The sequence below is a fragment of the Tachypleus tridentatus genome, chromosome 13 (assembly GCF_004210375.1).
Source record: "Tachypleus tridentatus isolate NWPU-2018 chromosome 13, ASM421037v1, whole genome shotgun sequence".
In the NCBI taxonomy this organism is placed as follows: Eukaryota; Metazoa; Arthropoda; class Merostomata; order Xiphosura; family Limulidae; genus Tachypleus; species Tachypleus tridentatus.
The window spans coordinates 96,394,063-96,418,360 of NC_134837.1; the positions used below are offsets into that span (position 1 = coordinate 96,394,063).

General features: G+C 33.3%; 1 protein-coding gene across 2 annotated transcripts in view; it reads right to left on the reverse strand.

Moving 5' to 3' along the window:
- The window catches only part of LOC143236692 (uncharacterized), a 67,329-nt gene that overhangs the window by 22,885 nt on the left and 20,146 nt on the right, over positions 1-24,298 (reverse strand). For both annotated transcript variants that reach the window (XM_076475103.1, XM_076475105.1), the window contains 6 exons: positions 23,158-23,303; positions 22,353-22,470; positions 21,601-21,864; positions 15,161-15,250; positions 5,873-6,090; positions 2,420-4,433 (listed from right to left, as the gene is read on the reverse strand). In XM_076475103.1, the coding sequence (XP_076331218.1) occupies positions 2,420-4,433; positions 5,873-6,090; positions 15,161-15,250; positions 21,601-21,864; positions 22,353-22,470; positions 23,158-23,303 (2,850 nt within the window). The remainder of the gene's footprint in view (positions 1-2,419; positions 4,434-5,872; positions 6,091-15,160; positions 15,251-21,600; positions 21,865-22,352; positions 22,471-23,157; positions 23,304-24,298) is intronic.

Here is a 24,298-nt window from a genome sequence, read left to right on the forward strand (position 1 = left end):
AACACATATGGAGATGAGTTAAGTCCAAAAGGGAGAGCCCAAAATTGGTAAACCACCCTGAGATGAATAAAACAAAGCTAAAGTAATGAGCAAAGTGCAATTGGGATGTGTAGATAAGCACTGTCATCCATAATCCCAGAAGTTCCCATCTCAAGTAAGAAAAGACTCTACAGCAAACTTTGGGAGTGCAACAAAGTGGTTGAAGTATGACAAATTAATAAACTGTCACAATCCCCAGTTTTTTTGGGAACCGTGATGAACTGATTCAATATCTCACTGCAAAAGTAAATCCTGAACTGCCTCTGACAGATGCTGGTGAGTCACAGGATTTGAAGGGGGAAGAGCAATGAGAGACAGAGAAAGAAAAGCAAGAAAGAATTCCTCTGAAAGAACCTTTGTGGTGATGCTTGACAAAGAAAAGCAAATGAAGAAGAATATCCAACAATTGAACTGCTGCTGGCCCTTAACCTATTGGGTAGTCTCTAGTGATGGAGACAACAGATGATACATCAATGACGACATCGATGAGAGGAAATACTCAAATTGGAAGGCTAGGGTAAATAATGGGATACAGGAATATTAGGTATGGAAGGCTCATATTAAGATAAATGGGTCATAAAAGTTGAAAGGGTGGACTGTTGTGGGGCAGACATTACCAGCAGCTCAATATCATTAGGAATCATGTCATAGGCATAAAATTGAAGAGAAGAAGCAAGATGCAAGTCTCTGAGATAAGTTGAAGACAAATTAACTAGAACCAGAATATAGCCTCTACTAATAAGATCCCAACAACAAAGAAGCCACGTATGTAATGACAGTGCGAAGAAGGAAATATGGGCAAAAGTGAAAGGTATTGCTAATAAATCCCTTTCGATTTCTGTGGAGAGCCTCTGAGAGAAAATGTATGGAAAAAAGAACCAGAAGAGGGTAGTAATGGTAACACATTCATGAGAATATTGGGAATGTGTGAAGTTAATATTAGATTTGGAAGCCACCTTTCAAAGAGACAATAAGAAACCCAACAACTGGTGATTAAACACTGAAATTTAGCTTGACAGTAAGCTAGTGTGAACTGATCATAGGCTTTTAGAGGGTGGAGTGCAGCATGCGTATCCTCTCATAATCTAAACAGGAGAGAAAGTGATTATTGTGTACCCAAATATTATGAGAAGGAGGCAAAACTTGAAGGAGTTCAGAAGAATGCTCATGCAACAAAAAAGGATGAGGAGAAGAATAAGAAATTGGAGAAAAAGTCAAAACATCATAAACCTGAGATACAAAATCCATGAAACCTGAGAAAGGCCTAATCGAATCTTCAGGCTGGTCCTGGGAAGGAACAGCATACTTGGAAGGATAAAAAGGCAATCAAAATTGTCATCATGCCGAACAACATCAGCCAAATCAGAATGAGCTCAAGCAATTTCAGGGAACAAAGGATGAACCACAGATCACTCAATTTCTTGATGGACAAAATCAGAAGGATCCACCATCAGGTCACCCGCACCTGAGGTCCAAGACAAAAGATGTTTCACTGGTATGACCCCTGAGGTGGTAACATTGACTTCAGAATTTATAACTTACTAAACAACACAAAGAGACAAGTGTAGAAAAGTGACAATAATAAACTAGAAGAAAAGTGGTAATGTATGACCATAAATCAAAATCAACTTCAAACAAAATTAAAACGTGTCACAGAAGAAACTGTGAAGCACAAAACATTTGTTTGTGAAAGCAGTCAAAAGAGAATTGAAGGTTCGGTAGAGGAGTGTAAAGTGAGTCATATAAGCATACCATGTTACTGTTGGTTAAGAGATAACACATAATGATCTGCATGAGAGACACATTGGAATTTACTACTTCTAAAAAGGTAAGTGTGCAATGTTTTGGCATTTGTAAATAAAATATATGTATATAGAGGGCAGCACTTAGTGGGTAGAGGTAAGTACTGTATTGGAATATTGTTAAAGTTTCTTTCATTGCAAGCTAAAGACTCTCAGTGCAAACAGTCTAACAGTGCTGTTAGGGGAGAGTAAACATTAAGGCAGCTAAAACTCCAATAATGTAAATACATTATTTGAACAACAAAAAAAGGTGATTTTTATCTTTAATGTATTGTAACTACAACTGTTCTATATAACAATATCTAACTGTATAACTAGAACAGGGGTACCTTGTACATAAACTACAAAAAAGTTAGCTTCCAAAATGAGGTTTAAAAAAATTAACACGTAAATTTCATGGTGCTACATCAACATGGTAAAAAGATTTATAGTTTGATTCATTTCAGTATTTTTTTACTACTTCATTGTGATTTAGTCCTTTCAGCTAGGTAAAAATGTTAGTTTTAATCAGCAGAAGTTTGAAAAGACTTAATACATGAAAAAAAACCATACAAAACTACAAAATAAACTCAGTTTACCTTCATTTTCATTTTGACAAATAAATAACTCTTTCACTAAGGTAGTTTCTTCTATTAAGTCATCATTGTTCTTGGAATTGTTTTCATTCTGGTCAACAGACTGAAAGTTTACACTCTTATGACCAATTGTATCTGAAGATTTACTTCCAATGGATTGTATATTATCAAAATTAATAAGATCCATCTGTGAAGAAGGAGGTGAAAATTGCAAAGGAGTATTTTGAATCGAGCATATATTCACTGAGTAATCATCAACTGATGTGTGTTTGTGTTTGTTTTTATTCCCTTTAACATCTGGTGAATGAAGAGGAATCTCTTGACACTCATCCATTTCCTGAATATTTTCTTTATACATTACTGTGAAATTTGTTGGTTGATCTGATCTTTCCAGATTCATCTTAGGTAAGCCTTCACAGCTAATTTTCTGATTTATACTATCTTTATCTTTTTCATATATTGGTTTTACCTGTGAGGAATGGTGCAATAACTCTATATCTAAAGAATCATTTATACTTTTTCTAGATTTACAAATAGGTGTTTTTGTGTTACAAGTATCTTGTACTGGATAAGGTTTAGCTAGTTCTTGTCTCTTATGTAGGGTTACACTTCTATCATGGTTAGCACGTCCATTTGCCAAAAAGAGGTTACTATTTTCATCAGAATATTTACATCTATAATCATTCATTTGGTCATAAGAATTTTTCTCTTCAATATTCACAGATTCAGGTTTCTGAACCAACTTCGTATACTTAGGTATATATCTGCAGGATAGGATATTGCCATGTTCACTTTCTAAAGCCCGAGAGGGTTCTTCTGAGAAAGCATGTTCTTCGTCATATTGGTGTCCAGATGGTCCACTCAAATCCTGAATTTCACTTTCCACCAGAGAAACTGGAATCTCCAACCTAGCTCTTGAAGAATGAAGAGTTTCTGATTTTGGACAATGTATTTGTCCACTGCGCTTTAAAGGATAAGTTATTCTGATGTTATCTGTTCTTGCATGAGCCTTTTCCAAACAATGCATACTAGTATTCTTTGCTTTTAACATTGGATAACATTTTTCCTTTTTGAAAGATGAAACATCATTTGTAGAATCAGGTCTTTGGATGGGCTCTGACTGAGAATTGTCATGAATGTCTGAATGAGGAACAAAATTAACTGGAACATTGCAGTACATTTCTTCTGGAAGAGGAATAAAATGTTGAGATCTATCCGAATTTTTTATATTTGTATCACAGAAAAATTTTCCATCTAGTGGAGTATGGTATGTTGGGCTTGCTTTGGGACTATCCAGGTTGTCATATGTTTCTGATAGACTTTGGTCTATTTCAGCTTCCAATGCTCTCATCTTTCGAACATGTAATGATGGCATCTTGTGAGTTCCAGACCTAAACTGGCTACTTTCCAAAGAAGCAGATAAAGACAATGGAACTCCTGAAGGCTTTGAAGAAAGTAAATTTTTAAGAGCTGCAGAACTACCCATTGATATCATCTTATGTTTAGAATGAATCAGGTTGCGAAGCATCCCTACTGCTCCCAATTCCCAAAGTGTTCTCTGATCTTCAGCACAGCGAGCTGACAGGTTCCATAAAGTGCCACATGCATTGCTTACAACTGTCAGACTAGGAGACTTCAGATGCTGTAGAAGAATCTGTAAACAGAAATGGTTTCTTAAGATAATGCGATAGTCTTCTCGTACAGCAATATGACTAGAAATATTTCGAAGAATTCCACCACCATTTTCTACAATTGCCAATGTTTTGGAAGGGCTCTTGTAAGTAAGGGTACTAACTAAAAATGCTAATGCACCATCTATGGCACAGATTTCTGCCTTATTACTGCTACAGTGAGCTGAGAGATTCCAGAGTGCAGACAAAATACTTTTCAGTGTAGATTCTTTTTTGGCTTCAATGGCAGCTTTCATAAGAGTAGTGACACTCCCTGCCTCTCTCAGTGTTTGTTTACTAATGGAATCAGCTCGCCATGAAAGGTTACGCAAGACACTAGCTGTTACCTGGTGAAAAGAAACCATCAACTCTTAGATTTAGTATGCATACAGAATAAAATATATCAATTTCTTTTAAAATATATATCAATTTCTTTTTTTCTTACACCTTAGTTTTGCAATACAAATGTTATTTTGAAAACCTTAAGACAAATTATATGAACAGAGATAAAACACTGACATTATATAAGTCCTAAATAGAAACCTATTACTTAAGTGAATGAAAATGTTTGAAAGTAGAATTATTTTTCCATTTACACAATTCAATACTAAAATAACATAAAACTTGGCAAACATTTAAGACATCCCACTAAAACATGATACTCAAGTCAGAGAAATACACTGTATATCAGAGAAAATGTTTTTTTGCAAAGTAGATTAAATTGTGAAAAATTTTTTCTTGAAAACAAATCTGCTTTTTACTGGCATACAAGTTTTAACATCTAACTGCATTATATACATATATGAATAAGATATAAACGACATAAAAAAATTTCTCTTTCTGTGTTTACTTGTCAGCTACATTAAAAAGACTTACTTTATACCTAACATTCTGTTTTGATAAAATAATTATCTTTCCTATATTTCAATAAATTATAAGAAATTAAAGCATCAACATTAACTTTTATATTTGTTTTCTTATTTGGATGCAGTGTAATTTTCTTATTATTATTATTATGAAGAAAGAAGTTGCTAATCAGGCAGTTTTGTTTATAATTACCTACCCTAGTATAACATGTGTTGAAATTCTATGACTCAAAAATAAAACTATCAATAAAAGATGATAAAAGACTGATAGATAGAAGAATGAAAAGTTGAAACACTAAGAAAATTCTTATATCCAAGAAAAGGTTTCTGTTCAATAATCAAATGATTTTTAAGCATTCAATGATATCCATTCAGCACTAAAACAGAACTAGGAGTGAAGAAACAACAATTAGAGGAATAGGAAAGTCTGAATATATGGATTATATGTGGATTTCTCATTTTTACATTGATTAATGAGTATTAAGGATTCACATGAACTTTTATTTTATATGAAATGAATGATGATTTGAACAAATGCCAAGACCTTCTTCATGTTTAAAAATGGTTTGGAAAACTGTTCAGCATGGTGTCTAAAGCTAACATTAGCAACCAACAAAGGAATGTGAATTAAATATTAGAAAAATTAGGTTTTGAAAATTCACACAAGTTTTTATTAGTTGTATATAGTAAAACTTTTATTTTATTCACAACATTTCACAAGATCTGCCTGGCATTATTGGGTGTCATACAATAACTGAGGCTTATGGAATAAAACTTAAAAAAAAGAATCAGGTGAAATTTTATAACAATAGTAATCTACAAGCATACCAATTGCAAACAATAAAATTTATCAATGAACTGTCAAAAGGTAAGCAAAATAAATAAAATTTGAAGAAAATATATAATATCAGAACAAATACCTGCCGAAGATCTTCACATGGTGAATGTATCTGAGCTACTAATGCATAAATAAAAGCTTTCTTTGAACACAAAAGAGCTTTATTAGTGCCATCTCCAAAGGTGAGATTAGTCAATGCCATGCCAGCATAACGTCTCAATGTTACACAGTACGAGTCACTAGTGTTACCATGGGCTTTATGATCAATCTGAATTAGTTCTGCTATAGCATGAAGACCACCTGATAAAAAGAAAATAATAATTATTAAAAAAACTAGAGTAATATTTTATTATTTAAACTTACCATCATATAGTGCTGAAGATAATCATCAGTTTGCACTAGTACTCTTAAGAATATAACATGTGGTATTCTATACCAAGTTTTTCAGTTTTATTGACATAACTTCAGAACATGAAATATTATATAAAATTCTACTATGTACAATATAAAATATCAGTTTATACTGAGTGACTCACTTTTAAAAAGGTTGTAAATATTTTTATAATAAAATTAGTCTTCTTCTAAAATGAATACATGCTATTTTAACCATATTTTGTATAAATATCTGTGTTTTCAGATTACTTTATTTAAAACATAATTTAAAATTTTAATATATTTTCTGTAATCCACATTTACTTGTACTTGTCAGTAATAACATATGTTTTAACAATAGGTAAAGAAAATTAAATTAAAAGTTTCAAATAGTGGACAATAACAATAAAGTATAAATAGCAACTGTTCAACAATCTTCTAAGTGAAAATCTTCAAAACTAAAAAAATCAAGAGAACAAATACAGAAATCCCTTGATTTACAAACCTTTGGTTTATACATTTTTTCTGCTATAATGTAGTTAATTTTTATTGGCAAATATTTTTATTTGCATTTGCACTTTTTGCAATAATAAAAATTTATGTAGAAGTTGTAACAAAAATTTGGCAGTTACGAAACAATTTTTCACTGATACAAAATTCATATAGCTAAAAAAATGTTTTTATCTTTTATAATATTTATATACCTACAGTTACTAAGCTATTTTTCACTACAATGTTATTCAAAAGGTGTTACAGGTGAAATTTCAAACAGTGAGCCACATCTTTACTGACCCATGTAACAGAATCCTCCAGTGGAAGATATCTCTACATTGGACAGAAATGTTATTTGAGTGTGGCCATGAATTTTGGGTTAGGAATACACCCTATTTTTTACCTTTAAAATATGGAAAAAAAAGTTTATTTTTTCATGATAATTCTTCAATAACTTACATATTTTGTAAGTCAAGTAATTTTTAAAGGTATCCCTTAAGGTACAAGAATGCAGATGCTTTAAAAGCGTAATCAAGACTGCTTATCAACAAAGCATAAAGCAAAACAGAAAATTAAACTAATTAAACAGTGATAAAACTAATTTGCAACAGATACATTAAAAATAGAAAATCAACACAGAAAAGACGAAAAAATAAAAATAAAATTGAACTCCTTCACTACTGGTTTTGGACACTTGGTAAAGAAACATGTAAGAAAAGAGAAAAGAGTATTTCCATACATTTACAAACAGTAGCATCACGTAAATCATTGCATATGACCAAGGTTAAAATTAACAGTCAAGGTCTAATTTACCAATGATTTTTTGCATTTTTTTATTAAGAAATACACCCCAATATAATTCTATTAACACAGTTTTCTTTACAGTGTTTTTGGCTACTATGTATCTAGTAGTGAATTAACAAGATAAGCATTTATTTAAATTTCATTTATCATGGCTCTATCACAATACTGCTTATTACTACTATCTCTTTTTATGTGACAAACTTTATTTTTTTGTTTTTTTTAAAGTATTTGTTTCCTGCTTTCCAGTATGTTACCTTAACTTTGAAAGTTCTTTTGTTGGAATCGAGAAATTTTCAGTTAAGTTTCTAAACATAACACTGTACTTTTGACTTTGTACAAACATCTGAACAAATCAATAATGTATTAAAATTTATTCCATCATGTAAAAATTAATAATTATCTCAAGTTTGTTGTTTAAAATATACCATTTTGATCTACATAACCAAAAATATATAAGGGCAAGAAAATGAAGTAGAATTATACAACTTAGGAAAAAGAGGTACCTAGTCACACAGTCTATACTTATAACCTAATATATGGTTTATCATGACCAAATAATGTTGCTGTTATATTTAAGAGCAGTTAAATTGCCAATAACAAAAGTTTGTGATTTAAACTCACCCTTCATAAGATAGTTACTATAATTATTACAGCAACCAAATTTATTTCTTTAAAGCTACAGGGCAGATTCAGCAAAATTCTTTTTATTCAGCTTCAATTTTATTTGAATTATTTCAAATTTATTTCATTTTATTGAATTAAAAATACTTGTTATGTTCTACATAACAGAAAATGCTTAATAAAACCTAATGTCCTTGTTGTATAAAATACTTGTGTTTATGAAGAAAATACAAAATCACTACAGGGTATAAAATAGATACCACCAGTCTACTGTACAGAATGTGACAAGAATGAAATAGTATTAATAACAATCTAAAACCCTTGAGTAAATGCTTTCCAAACCATGCATTTGGTTTACATGTGTGTGTGTATATATATATATATATATATATGATGTAAAAATGTGTAAAAGTAGCACATGCACATACACCACTTTTGTAAGATTTTGAATTAAGTGATTTTTTTTAACTTGTACTATAAATGAGTTACGTTATATAACTGAAGGATTTACTTTGAAGTGTCATCATGGATGAATTGGTTAGAAGTTATTTTTGAGAACAATATTTTTAAATGAACTACATCTAGAACAAACCTCAACAAACATCTTCATATCTAGGGGCCAGCCCAAACATTCAGGAACCCGGTTTGCCTAACTGAACTTCACAAGTGTTTGTGCTGGATAGTGAGGGCTACACTAGTGTCTTAACTATCATACCTCCATTATTTGCAATTCTCAGTCAAATGTGTTTTTTATTTTAACTCAAATTTTCTCAAAGTAATTATACCATTAGAATTCTAGACAATAATTTAAATGTTTTGGAGAAATTGTCATTCACAAATTAATTTTGGTTGCAAAAGTTCAAGTGTTACATGATATCTGTGAATTTCAAGTGCAGGATCCAATATGTGTTCAAACTGTAAAGTGGTGAGTTGAAGCCTAGCTTTGCCTCTTTCATTTTTAACTGTTAAGACAGGAATACAAATATCTGAAGCTCTGTTGACTCTATTTGATTAGTGTTTAAAAACATAACATGCAAAAAATACACAAAATACATATTAAAATTTCATAAGGATTTCATACAACTTCAATTGTCGTGCACTGTTCTATGATGCATGGCAGGCATCCTTAAATTAGAGGTGCATGTTCAGAATGTATTTGGTTGGTTGGTTTGGTGTTTTATGGCACAAAACAACTGGGGAATCTGCACCAAACATCCAATAAAAAGTTAAAAGTGAAGTAAAATCATTAAAATTCATAAAAAAGGAATCAGGGTAAAATAAAACAAAGTTAAATTTTTGAATTAAAAATGTAAATAGTGTTAAATCCAAATTTTTTATCTAGTTTACAGCAGTAAGAGAGAAATTAAAGTAATATTAGTTTTAAAGAACTTTCCATGGCATAATTTTAATCATTATAACTCACCAGAATGACTAACTAGTAAGCTCAAATATCAGCGTTAGTCACCTGAAGTTGGCCTTTCCAGTCCTGATTTCAAGTTATTTGACGTTATGGCCATTTTCTAATTTCATATTGAACTAGTTTTACTTTAATTCATGAAAAGAAGTCATATTAAAAAAGGTCTAATTTGTGAATTAAAAACTTAAATAGTGTTAAAAAGGTCAATGGCCTTTAAAAAATAAAAAAATATTTGTAAGGTGGAGAGTGTCCAACATTAGGGATAAACTTTGGGACGAAAACATGTCTAAAATGGTGCCATTGCTGAGAGTCATAACAATGGCACAACAGTAAAATGTAGCTTATTGTGACCTCAGTGTCACACAGGCAACACATTGGTGCATCAGTCCCAGATAAAAGAAAATGAAGTGTTAAAAAACTGTGACCAATGCAAAGTCTAGTGAGGACAACTCCCTCTTTCTGATCTTTACAGAAACAAGATGGTCACAGTTCAATAGAGAGTTTTATTGGAAAAGCTTGTTTTCACATTGCTCACTCCAAGTCGACTACCAACTGGCATGGAGCCGAGCCTTGAATACAGGACCATAGTCCATGTATGGAACAGGCACAGCAGTGATAATTCCAGAGCAAACAGACTTAACTGCAGTGTTGGCAAGCTCGTTCCTATGAATACCAATGTAGCCTGGTATCCAGTAAAACTGGAAAGAAGTAGATGTTAAAGAGAAATGGGCCAGCTGGTTTTGAATATCAGCAAGAATAGGGTGAGAATTGACATGAAGCAATTCTAATGCTAACAGAGAGTTAAATGTTTGGTATAAATAGTACAGTTCATGTACTGCATAGCTTCTATATGATCCAGGGCAAAAGAAATGGCATGTACAAACTCTGTACTGGAAAAGTGTGGAAGTCTCCTGTGCAGATCTGAAGCCCATGGTGGTGAACACGGTCTAACATTTCAAGGGAGAGGTCCAGGCAGGGCCATAGACCAGAAACCCATAGTCCAGTTTTGATTGAAAAAGGGCACAATAGATTTTTAGCCTGGAACATTATTTTTCCGTTTTTCATGGAGGGTTGACAATAATCCATGAGGCAGTGATCATTTTCCTATAATCTTGAGAGAGACTGGCCGTGGTCAATGTCACCCGACCTGCGTGCCCAGGTGGACGCTGGATCAGGCAAACTGGCCCTCTTTCACTGCTCTTGCAGAACTTGATCCTGCAATTGTCTGTAACCCATCAATAGACGACTGTGTGGCAGCAGCAATTGACTGTATTATACAAGCAGTTGCTCAATGTATTCCTAAAACCTCAACATGTTTTCCAGTATATCCTTGTCCATGGTGGAATCCTGCCTGCCATTTGCATGAGCCCACTGAAATTCAATGTAGTTTAAAAACGTGGGATACCTACAAAAGGTATCCCTAGCCCATTTTTGAGCTTATCTTGTCATGTGGCAAGCAGAACTAGAATACTGTGGGAAACATGTCAAGGTTTTATGAATACACTAAGCAGCTGCCTGAACAACACAGTTAGATACTGATGCCACACAGTCATCTATCAATGACTTACACACAATGCCAGGATCAAATTCTGAGCGAGCAGTGAAGAAAGGCCAGTTAGCCTGGTCCAACTTCCATCGAGGCATACAGGTCAGATGGCAATGACCATGGCAAATCTCTCTCAAAATGATAGGAAAATGATCACTGCCCTGTGGATTACTGTCAACCCTCCAAGAAAAGTAAGTGAAAAGTAAAGGGGAGTAGACAGAAAGATTTATAGCAGTAAAAGACTGACTAGGTGCATGAAAATAAGTATAAGAACCAGTAATGAAGAGAGATAGTTTCTGTGGTCTAAGAGTATATGCTCTATAGCACAACCCCTCCCATCAATACCAGCACCACCTCATAGGGGATTATGCCCCTTAAAATCCCCCAGTAGTAAAAAGGGGAATAATACCTGCTCAATGAGAGCATCAAGGTCTGACTGTTTATAATTATTTTCAGGAGTCAAGTAAAGAGAACAAATAGTGATGATATGACCCAAGGAAACACAGATGAATACGGCCTCCAAGGGTGTATCAAGTGACAAAGACAGGGTGGGCACATGCTGACCAACCAGCAATGCCACTCCACTGTGCACTTGTCCATCACATGACCTTCTGTTTGTGTACAAGGAAAATAGCTGAAGGATAACTATATTAGCAGGTTTCAGAAACGTTTCCTGAAGGAGAGGCACACGGGATGGTAAGAATCAATCAAATCCTTAATGTCATCTATACTTGATCGAAAACCTTAACAGTTCCACTGGATCAGAGTGGTCATTTACATTTATGTAGAGGAGAATGTGGCAGGGAGACCTTCTGTTTACAAACACATTTTTTTTCTTTATTGGACAAAGATCTATTAACCTCCATGGATCCTGCCTTGGATCGAGTAGGCAGGTCTCTTTCTGTGGACAAAGATTCCAATGACTGAGTATATGAACAAGTGGTTGATTTACTTTGCTGGGCTGTAGAAGAGGATGGACCCAAGGAAACACTTGAAACTGAAGGAAGTGGAACTGGACAGTCACTGGAAGGAGTGGTAGAGACAGAGATGAAAGTAGATGTAGATGCATCAACTCTTTTTAATTATAGAGAGCACAAAATTCTTAAGATGTTTAGCAAACGACTCTGTTGGAGGCATTGAAGGACCTGTCTGCAATCCCACTGTGGCAGTGGAATGGAGTGCAGCAGCCTATGTCCGAGATGGAGATGGGGACAATACTTTTTGAGCCTTTGGGAAGGTGATATTATTAACAGTCTTCAAGCGAAACACATCTTTCTCTTCTCCCCATTTAGAGCAAGAAATAGAGTAAGAAAGGTGTGGGCCACTAGAGTTAATACAGTTAATACAGAAACATGACATGATATCTTTGAGTGACCAAACCACTGACACTGACAAATAAACTGCTTTCATTGTGGCAGGAGAACATGGTGGTGTAAGCATTAATATCAGAATATTGGTTGGGTCCATACTTGTGTCTTTACGAGTGAAGATTCAGCGCACCACAGTAATGCCTTGGCTGATGAAACCAAGGAGGATATCCTACTCGAGAATGTTCTTTAAATCTCTCTCAACTATAACTCCTCTGGAAGAATTTAAAGTTGCATGGGGAGTAACCTCAATAGGAATATCCCCAATAGATTTTGATTTCAAGAGGAATTTGATATGTTGTGGTGAAGATGTTTCCACCAATATGTCTCCAGAGTGCAACTTCTTTACTGACTTTGAGTAGCCAGCAAGTCCCTCTAATCACTTTTGAATAAAAAATGAAGACATCTGTCTCAAGAATTTCTCAAATAAGGAATGTATAATCAGAAATCAAGGTGCAGAATCTGGCTGTAATATTGACTGAACAACAGAGTTATCCATGTGTGGTCATTTTTCAATGATCTGTTGTTCTTTTTTTTCAATTTTTTTATTTATTTTGTCAGAAAGAGAGGTATCCATGATAAAAAAACTACATTTCAGTGCTCACTGACTCCACCCACCATGGAGTCCTGCAAGGGGATGCACTACTTTGCCAAACAAGGACACTGCAGCAATTCCAGGGTTTCATGAGCACTATATCCAAACACCAGCATCAGATACAATGTCTACAACACCTGTTGAAAACATCCAACACTAGTACTTGGTTGACCCTAGCCCAAGTGGACCAGCCGATTGACCCTAGGGGGCCCACCCCAAGACTGCCTGTCTAAAAAATTTAAGGCCAAAGTGGTGTGTTTGGGTTGGACCCCTCAACCACCAGGTCCTCTCCTCCCCTTCATGAGTCACCATGCACAGGAAACACGTGAGAGGATGTTTAGATCCCAGAGTAGGTAAATTAAAAGAACAGGACCTTCTCTAGGAGGTCCCCTCACCATGTACAGGAATCCACATTGAGGGGATGTGCTGGGATGTCACCCATTTACAGATTATCCTTTTCTGTAAAGATAATTGGTATCTTCATTCTATTTCAACAAAGTCTTTTTTGTAATAATTTTCAAGCACAGATTTGTACTAATTTTTAATTTGTTTCACATGGATTGATAGAGTGTGAGTGTGCTTCCGTGTACTTACTCCAATGTTAGCAATTAAATTCAACTAAAATGGGGACAGGCAATCAGAAGTGAAAATAGTCTAGAGAAAAAGTTGAATTGGACTAATGTAACTCACAAAATTCTAAGAAACTGAGAATGGTCAACATATATCTTTTACAGTTATGATGACTTTCATAATTTTTCATGATCATATGAATAACCAACAATAAAAATACTGTAATTTAAAACAAGAAACTTAAATATATTGAAAATATTTATTTAGATTGAACAAGAGGCTAATTAGTGACTACTGTCTCAATTATCTGCTGATTCTGCTGTTCACAATATGTTGTTTTCCCTGGACCATTGCAAATAATTGAGATGCCACTGTATATTTATTTACATTCACAGTGATAAGGGCCTGCTAATAACAATACGGTATCAAGAATTACTTGATACTGAACTAACTGCCTTTGGTCCCATCTGAGTCCAAATATGTGTACTGATTGGATGTACTGAGAGAAGGAAGAAAAACAAAATGGTATGAAATTATTAACATGTTGTGCAACCAGAGCACTTTATTACTGAATAAACATGAAAAAAACTGAATCTGCCATTAAAATCCGATAAAAAAAGTTTGAATTAGGACTCAAAGAATGTGAAAACAGTTTCACTCTCAGGAGTTCAGAATTGTTCCAGATTCAAGTTTTATTTAGCACAGCCCAAAGCATGAATAAAATGGAAGAAAATAGTGACTGTGATGTTATGATGAAATATTTAGTCGTCATGCAACCTGGTGTCCAGGATTTGTAGAGGCCTGATCCAGAAAGATCTGAAGTCCAAGCTCTGCTTACACACACACACACACACAAATCCTGTACACAGTATCACAATTATAAATATTTAAAATTATATAAATATTCATTGCACCAGATGGATGGTGGAACCAAATGTGGTGCTTTTATTAGGCATGACAAAGTGCAACAACACAAAAACATGGTGAAATAACAAAAAAAGAAAACATTTTTCTTTGATTTTGTTTCCTTTTTTGTAGTCATTATTTGATGTAATATATTCATTTTGGTTGTAAAAACTTTGTCTTTGGTTTTTAGGCAGTTTTGGCTAAAATGTTTGATCTCCACAATCTATCAAGTACTCTATGCAATTTTCATTAGGTTTCTTAAAATTAAATAATTAAATTGAACAATGTACTACATTTAGTGTTTAAATAAATTAACAAATATTTTTTTCTCATTTTGTGCTTGATGTTATTTTCTCACTATTTTGTCTAAAAGAGATCCTAGTTCACAAGTATATAAACTTCCAACAAATTCTAAGTACGAGTCTTAATATTTTAAAACATTTAATTATGTATTTTTTTATTTTGCATATTAATATAGAAATAGTTTAAAGTTACTATGAGAAAAGAAAAATGGTGTGATGCCAGTTCACATAATCTAAAGATGTTGACAAAGCAGATCATTTGTTTCTATTGTCTTAAAGAGTTATAATCACAAAATTGATATTATTGTTGTAGAAAAAAAACTACAAAACGATATGTCACATATACTCTAATGTTAAGAGAACTAACAAAACTTATACCTAATTGACACATGGCATATCTGTGTTCCTCATCAAAGGACAGCTTCATTAAAGCAGCTATAGCTGGTCCAGGATGTTGATTTGTTGTTTCTGAAAACAAACATTAGATAACTGTCACAAATTGTAAGTTTATACAATTGCAACTCAAGACGTTTTTATAAGTTTCTTATAAATATAAAACTGAAGTAACTTTCATGCGCTTAAAAATTCCCAGTTGTCATTGTGTATGGGAAAATCTTGTGTTAATGATGAATACAGATATGAAGTAGTATTTACATGCACTTTTCAATATCTCAGTGGTAGAAAACTGGCCTTGTTATGAAGGATTCAAGTCACAGTACTGTAGTCACTTTTTATTTCCTGATTTTCATATAAAATGTAAGAAACTTGGCTAGTACTCTTTATGTAGGGATTGCACGGATACTCGTATTAAAGCAATACAAAAGTTAACTGAATTTTTAAGGAGTCATCAGAAGCTAGATATAAAGAACTATCTGGCATAATCACTCTATTTCAGGTGAATATCCTGCTTTTAGCAACCCTGTGTCCAAAAGCTAAAAACAGACGAATAGTAAAAACAATTTTTTTTAATTTCTTGCTCATCATCATCATTTTTCAATAGGCTTAGTACCTACCTGGTTGAAGCAGTAACTATACTTTTATCATCATCTGACAAAGCAATAAAATTCACAATTCTAGACTACCTATTTCATTATTATTAGAAGCAACATTTATAAAACTTTAGAATACATTCTGTAACCTAAGTAACCCATGCACACTATTGCATGAAAAAAACAAACAGATGTATGATTGCATAACAGAATGAGCTGTCTCAACTTTACTTAGAGAATAAAATTCTTACATTACTGGCTTCCTCATTGGCAAAATAAATAGAACTAGAATTTCCACTTGTAAAATATTATTCTATTGTAAAATAACCTTAAAAGTAGTATTTTAGAGTTAACTAAAAGAAAGGTGCAATGATGAAAGCTGAGATTCTATTCAAACACCGAGCTTTCGATAGATAAAGTGGAAAAACCAGTAACATTGAAATTTTATTCTCCATGTAGAATCAAGATGGCTTTGTCTGCTATGTGATTATTAGCTAGATCAAATGATGCACCCACTTCCATCGATATCTTGTTTGGTTCCTTTTTTTCAGATTCAGTAGCTAGCCCTACTCAGCTTTTACATTTAGTGTTAAATTTTTCTTCCTAATACTCATTTGATATTAGGTATCATGATATAATATTACTATTTCATTGATATCTATATTTTAGCTTTAAACATTAACTTTCATAATGAGCTTTAACTGAGATAATGGGACACTTGTTTGCTACGTAATCATTAACAATACTATTAGTCTGAACAATTATTATGCCTTGTTAAATAAGACTATCCTTCCTCTACTATAATTTATTCTCTTCACAATATTTATAAAGATATTCCATTCTTTTGAGCTGCCAAACAAAAAACGTTTGGATAGAATAAACAACAAACAAAACATACCACACACAATAGAAGGAATACGTATCACTGTTAACAATGTAAAATAAACCAAACATTTACATTTTCCTGACTTGAAAAATATTTCAGATAAAGACTCACCACTCTGCAGAAAAAACAGTTAATACCAAGTGCATATGCCAAGAAAAAAAATGTTTCACGTGCCACAAGATTAAAAAATAACTCCCACCCCTACATATTATTACTGCAGACTGCATTGATCTATGATGAAATAGTCATTATAGAGTAGCTATCCACAAAGAAGAAGATGACACATCCTCCATGCACAGTAAATCCTATGGGCACTAGCATTGCAACAAATGCTTATTATTCTTGATGAGGTAAAAGAAACATACCAAAAGTGAGGAGGAAGTATGAAAGGTTCTATTGAGGTAAAAAAATAATTATTCAGATAAAGAAAATTTTAATTTCATTAACATTACTAATCTTTCCTAAGAGCTAGAATTCCACATTAATTATGAAATCATAGCGTCAGAAAGGAGGGTAAACTATCATGTCATCACTTAGTGGGAAAATGCATCATTCTTATGTAGGGAAATACTGTTTACCCAATAAAGGTGGTATGAAAAACACACAATAAAAAGAGCCTTCTGGGTGGTGCTGATGTTGTTTAGGTGAGCAGTATGGAAGACTGCTCTTCCAATCATTATATCGTTGGAAGTCAGTGTTTGTGTGTGTGCTTGTTTTTCTTATTTCAAAGCCACATCAGGCTATCTGCTGAGTCTGTTGAGGGGAAATGAACCCCTGGCTTTGGTGTCGTAAATCCATAGACTTACTGCTGTACCAGTGGGGAACAGGGAAGTCAAAAGGGCATATATGTGTAGTGTAACAAGGCAAACCAGTCAGACTGTACAAAACTGTATAAATACTTATGTGGAATATTCACCAAAAATAGCTGGGGCAGGGAGGAATTGTTCCACACCTGCTTGTAACACAAGACTCATTTACTGGAAATGGTCTTGTTCTTAGTGTATAGGTGGCCTTTACTACACTTACAGGCAAACACCACAGCCCTGCTTCCCCATTGAAGGGTGCATCCACCCAGTGAACTATACAGACCCTTAAGTGGACTTTCTATATCAAACCCCTCAGTAGTTTGGGATTAGGAAAGCAAAGTTTCTCGCATTACAACACTAAATGAAAAGCAGGAATTTATGTAAAAGGAGGAGAACATCAGAAAGATGTGCAAGTTGAACAGGAATTTTCTATCACTTGCACAAAACTCCCATCCTCATATAATTAAATAAGTAGCCTCAATACTATTAATTACACTAACTGTTAATAGGCAATTAAAATCAACACTGTGAAACAATAATGATTAATATAAACTAAACGTTAACAATATTTTGATAGTTTTCACTGTCAGTTTTAGTTGTCACCTTAAAGGCTGAGGGGATAATGCCTGTGGTAACAGGTCCCAAATATGTTGGGAATATCCCATCTTTCAGACAAAATCCAAATGCTGATGTTAAACTAGTCATCAAATGTGGAAAATCAGTTAAGGGTGTGGAGTTGAATGCTTACACCCAAAATGCCTCATCTCCTCAAGCCCTTCACTGTCAGCAATCATTTGTGAGAAATCAGTTATCTTTAAAAATTCTTTTAGTTCCTAAAGTAAGAATATAACCATGTAAATACAAAATAGCACTAAAGAGATTTTCATAGTGTTTCCAGTATCAGTCCTAGTTGTCATACAGTAGAAATTTTAGAGTGGTTTCATTTCCACTTTTGGAGCTATAAGAACTTTTAAGGGTAACTGCCTTCCCACAACTGGCTGCAGACAGTGAAGGGCAGAAATAAATGAGATGTTGTTGGTATAAGCTCTCAACTTCATACCTTTAACCCAAATGATAGAGCTCTTCCTATAGTCACTGGTCAAAGGTCATGTTTTTGCATTTTAGGGGTCACATTCAAAATTTTATTGAACTCCTAGTTTATAAATGTATCATTGTAAATGATAATTCACATTTTAGTATTATACATTTGTTACTTTCTTACTTTGAAAGTAAGTATTGAAAAAAATACACCTAATATTGATTTCTGTGTGCCACATGGTATGTTGAATACAGCCTTGGTTCAAATTAGATATTTGTGATGTCCAAATACAAAGTCTTTAGTTTCTTATGAATTAAATACTCAAAGTACCAATATTGAAAAGCCAGAATATAAAATAAGAAACTCCTATATTTCTCTTTTCTGAGATATTAAATCAATGAAGGTGGGCCCACTGACTTCTTCTACTTTTGAAAATGCTAAATACTTGTTTACTTAAAATACTTCACTCAATAATAAGTGTATATCCAATTAAAAGTTCAGAATGTCCTCTAGTGGTTTTCTCAACCTTTTAATACTGGATTCCAAGAAGTAAAGTAAGATGTTATTGAACTAAAAAAAATCATATTTTAGACCCAAATACAATTTAGTTGCCAAGCTTATTAAATTATTGTGAAATCCTGTAGTATTGTTATACTTATTTTTGACTTTTTGGTATTTCAAAATGTTTATATAAAAACTAAAAAAATATATAAAAAAATTAGTTTTACTTCCTCCACATGCAAAACTTGATAAGGCTTAAGAACTTATGGCAAAGAGCAGACAAGTACAAAGATTGAAAGTAGAAGAGATCATTGTTTTCTCTACTTCTTTGTTTACTGTTATTTGTTTTAAAAAACAACTAAAATTTAAGAACTTTGTAAATGATAGTAATATATATACGTACATACACACATAAGCAATGTATTATAACCAAAATGAGACTTTGTAAATCACTTTGTAAAAGCCAGTTTTATATTCTTGGATATGGTAGTATTGTCGCATGTTTGCTGTGTCATTGTAACTTTTGTAATGTTAGTCAGACATGGCTGAAAGGTCAATAAAATAAAAATAATAGTCATATACTGTCTAACATTATGATATTTCAGCTATTTAGAACAAACATTTGTGTTTTTTTTGTTGTAATCTGTTGTCACCTACAACAACAATAAAAAGACATAATTCATGTCTATTTCCTAATTTTTTTATGGTGGTTGTGAGGTCAGTCAAACCAACCCAATCTGTACACAGATACGATAATGAAAATAACAGATAAAGATTTCCAATAGCAATGTCAGAAAGAATTATAAAGATTTCTTAAAAGACAGAGAGTGTGGCAAAAGTGTATCAATGTGGATTGAACAGATATACAGTGATACACTATATGGCCAAAAGTATGTGAACACCCCTTCTAATTAGGGGGTTTGACTATTTCAGTCACACCCATTACTAACAGGTGCATAAAATCAAGCATACAACCATGCAATCTCCATAGACAAACATTAGCAGCAGAATGGGTCATACTGAAGAGCTCAGTGACTTTCAACATGGCACTATCATGGGATGCCACCTTTCCAACAAGTCAATTCATCAAATTTCTCTCCTGCTAGAGCTGCCTCTGTTAACTGTAAGTGCTGTTATTGTGAAGTGGAAATGTCTAGGAGCAACCACAACTCAGCCATGAAGCGGTAGGCCACACAAGTTCACATAACGGGACCGCCGAGTGCTGAAGTGTGTAAAAATCGTCTGTCCACAGTTGCAACACTCACTACCGAGTTCCAAATTGCTTCATGAAGCAATGTCAGCAAAAGAACTGTTCGTTGGGAGCTTCATGAAATGGATTTCCATGAACAAGCAGCTGCATACAAGCCTAAGATCACCATGCGTAATGCCAAGAGTTTGCTGGAGTTTAAACCACACTGCCATTGGACTCTGGAGCAGTGGAAATGCATTCTCTAGAGTGGTAGTCATGCTTCACCATCTGGCAGTCTGACAGATGCCAGGAGAACACTATTTGCCTGAATGCATAAAGCCAACTTTAAACTTTTGTGGAAAAGGAATAATGGTCTGAGGCTATTTTTTATGGTTTGGGCTAGGCTATTTATCTCCAATGAAGAGAAATATTAATGCTACAGCATACAATGACATTCTAGAGAATTGTGTGCTTCCAGCTCTGTGGCAACAGTTTGGGAAAGGCCCTTTTTTGTTTCAGTATGACAATACTCCCATGCACAAAGAGAGATCTATAAAGGCATGATTTGCCGAGATTGGTGTGGAAGAACTTGACTGGTCTGCACAGAGCTCTGACCTCAGCCCCACTGAACACCTTTGGAATAAATTGAAACACCGAATGTGAGCCAGACCTTTTTGCCCAATATCAGTGCCCGACCTCACTAATACTCTTGTGGACCAATTGGAGCAAATCCCTGCAGCTATGTTCCAAAATCTAGTGAAAAGCCTTCCCAGAAGAGAACAGGCTGTTATAGCATCAAAGAGGAGATCAACTCCATATTAATGCCCATGGTTTTGCAATGAGATGTTCAACAAGCACACATGGGTGTGATGGGTGGGTGTCCACATACTTTTGGTCATATAGTATATCTCAATAACACAGAAAACAAAAGGTTAAAATTTTATATTCTTGCTTGCCAATATCTACAATATGTGTTTCTAGTGGGCTGAATAATCTGACAAACACATCTGAACAAATCAGTGTCAAGGAAAGGAAAGAGCATTTACTGAAACATTAGTGCTTGGGGTTTTCTCTTATATAGAATGTGTTGCCCTTCTGTTGGTCAAGGGCTAAAGTCTGATGGCAATTACATCATATGTTGTTGTAGTACACACTAACATGTGTAGGGTAGAAGCTTCATTAAAGGCTTCTGGTATATGTAAAAACTTTTACAGAAGTGACATGAGATATTATGTTTGTTTTCTGAAGTTAGTAGCATTTAAGAAATTTAATTTCACACAGTTAGACAGATTGCACATTTAATGTTATATTTTGTTTTACTATACAAATCTTTAAAAAAAGTAAAAACAACTTAAAAAAGATATTCTAAAACAATTAAAATTATAAGTGAAAAACATATAAATCATACCATAAGTACTTTGGCTAGCAGTACTTATTTCAGAATCCCTTAGGTTATCACAATATTCTCGAAGCTGCTCAAGTAAACGAAGAACCCTTGCTTCTCGACGCCCTCTCTTGTCATCAGGATGAGAGTGGACAATGTTATGAAGAGCCAGGCTAGCTTGTTTACGAGTTTTTTGTACTGTTTGGTTTATTAAGTTAGTTTCTTCTTCTGAAGAGCTAGAGTCATTTTCATTTCCATGTAACAGCTGAACTAACAGTGGCAGACAACCTATGTTCAAGATATACCATTGAATAAAAAACACAATAATTCACAATTCACAAAACTGACATTAGTTTTATGCTCTTAATAATTGCAAAATATTTAATTTTCTAATGAAGACATTAAAGCTTATATTATTAAACTTTAACTCATGTTTTTACAACAAGTTTATTGACATTTATTATTAATAAAATTGTCCAAGTTATTTATGTAACACTGTAAATGATCACCACGACATGTGCACTTTGAACAACATCTATGTATACAGAGTTAAAATGCTATACGATTAATTTAATTCCATTAAAAATCAGTATGTCTATAACAGTACTAATGTACATGTGGAAATATATATTACTATATATATATGCAGTAGTTAGAACAATAGTGACTTGGTCTTTATAATTCTTTGCATTACTTTTTAAAATTACCAAATTAAAAAAAAACTACATATTTATCTATCTACATGAACTAAATTGTCAAAAATCTGTCCAACCCACCTGTCTGTCTCATAGCAATACAGGTTTCCTTAGAACTAGACATAAGCAACAATTTCCGACTCATTTCTTCCTTGTTATGAGCACCTAACATGGACAGCAAGCTGTACACCATCTCCACCTAAGAATATAGATAAACTATAAAAAACTATATGAATCTAATAAACTATTATTTAAATAATTACATGTATTTGAAAATATCTTTAAATTCAATCACACAGTTATAAATCACATTCTTCTTTGGATACAAACAGATGAAGTTTTTCTCTAGCCATTTTCTCATTATAAAATATAAACTTTGACAAGTAGCTATAATTACAAATATCACCTTTGAAGCATAAACAAAATATTACTTTTTGTCTAAACAGAGCTGTTATTTTAATTTATTGGTCAAATTCTAATTCTTTTGTTCATTCCTTTCGACATAATCCAATCCATCTCTTATTATCTGAAGTCATACACAATAATTGTTACATGATTTTTAGTGTGACAAACCTAGAAAAATCATGAGATATGAAATAACTGAATGAATAAAGAAAAATTTTAATAATCATCCACTAGAACAGTCTCACACAGAAAATTGGCAAGATTTACACTTGATAAGCAACTACAATCAATAAATTTCTGCTACCATGACATGTCTGAGTACACTTGTGTTCTTCACATTACGAGAGAAAAAAAACTCATTCCATTAATACAGATCCACCACTGATATATGTGGTTAAAACATACTCCACAAAAGTTTTAACTATGGAAACACATCAAAACTAGTTCACTGGCAAACTAATATATAAGATTAACCACCAACCTTGGTTCCTAGCTGTTGTGGAGGTAATCTTTGTGTTGCAGCTGAAGTAATAGAACTGAGGCTCATTACAGAAGAAATGTCATGAGTAAAACTAGCTCCAGGAGAGTTGATGTCAGAAATATTACATGGTCCACTGTTTGTCATCACTAGAAATTAAAATCTCTTAAATTCTGCTGACAACTATCTATATGTAGAATATGTTAATTTAAATGCTTCTCTAAGCAACCAAACAACTTAGTGTTATGGATAAATGAATATTACTCAAACAATACTGTTTTGATTACAGTAATGAGGAATGAAAAAAAGAAATTTTTCCATCTGAAATACAATTTATTTATTAAAAAACGGTGTGAGCAGAGAAAACTGCATAAATTATGACAGAAATCATACAGTTATAAAATAGTAAAAAATGTGGAATAAGTCTCATTTTCTTTATTTCTTGAGTTTTATTAAAAGTACAAAGATATCTATATCTTGTGTTTTTATATTTTGTTACATGCATTCTCTGACCTACAAATCCCTATACAAGCAACATTTTAGAATGGTTGTGTAAGTGATGCTAATGGAAGTAAAACAGAAACAATCAATTCTGTAAACTACATAAAATCCAGTATGTTTCAAGCCCTGTCTCAAAACAGGAAGAGTCATAAAAGCCAAAATGCATTTATCCAGATAAAATAGTGTGATTACTGGATGCCCATTATGAATGTAGTAAGAGGGTGCAAGGAAGTCATGAAGAGTATTTTTTCCTATAAAACCTTATAAGTGTAGTGAGTGTTGGTATAACAAAGCTAAAGTAAAGAAGCAGTGTGGGATCACCTAACCTAGAGGCAAGTGCATAAAATTTATCATGAAAGTAAATATATCAATTTATTATTCAAAATTAAATCAGTACCAAAGTAAATTATTTTACATATATCAAGCTTGACCAACAAAGGAGCAGAAAAACGCAGTCAAGGCAGTGAAATGCCAGTAAATTCCTTTGCAAGCCAATCAAAATATTAAAACTTAAATCATTTCTGATTTAAGCCATTTTCTGTTATATTACCAAGATTTTATATAAAAACAAACCTTTTATTCAATGGAGAGTTTAAAACATCAATTTCCAGTTTTGTCATCCACACATTTCATTTCATACTTT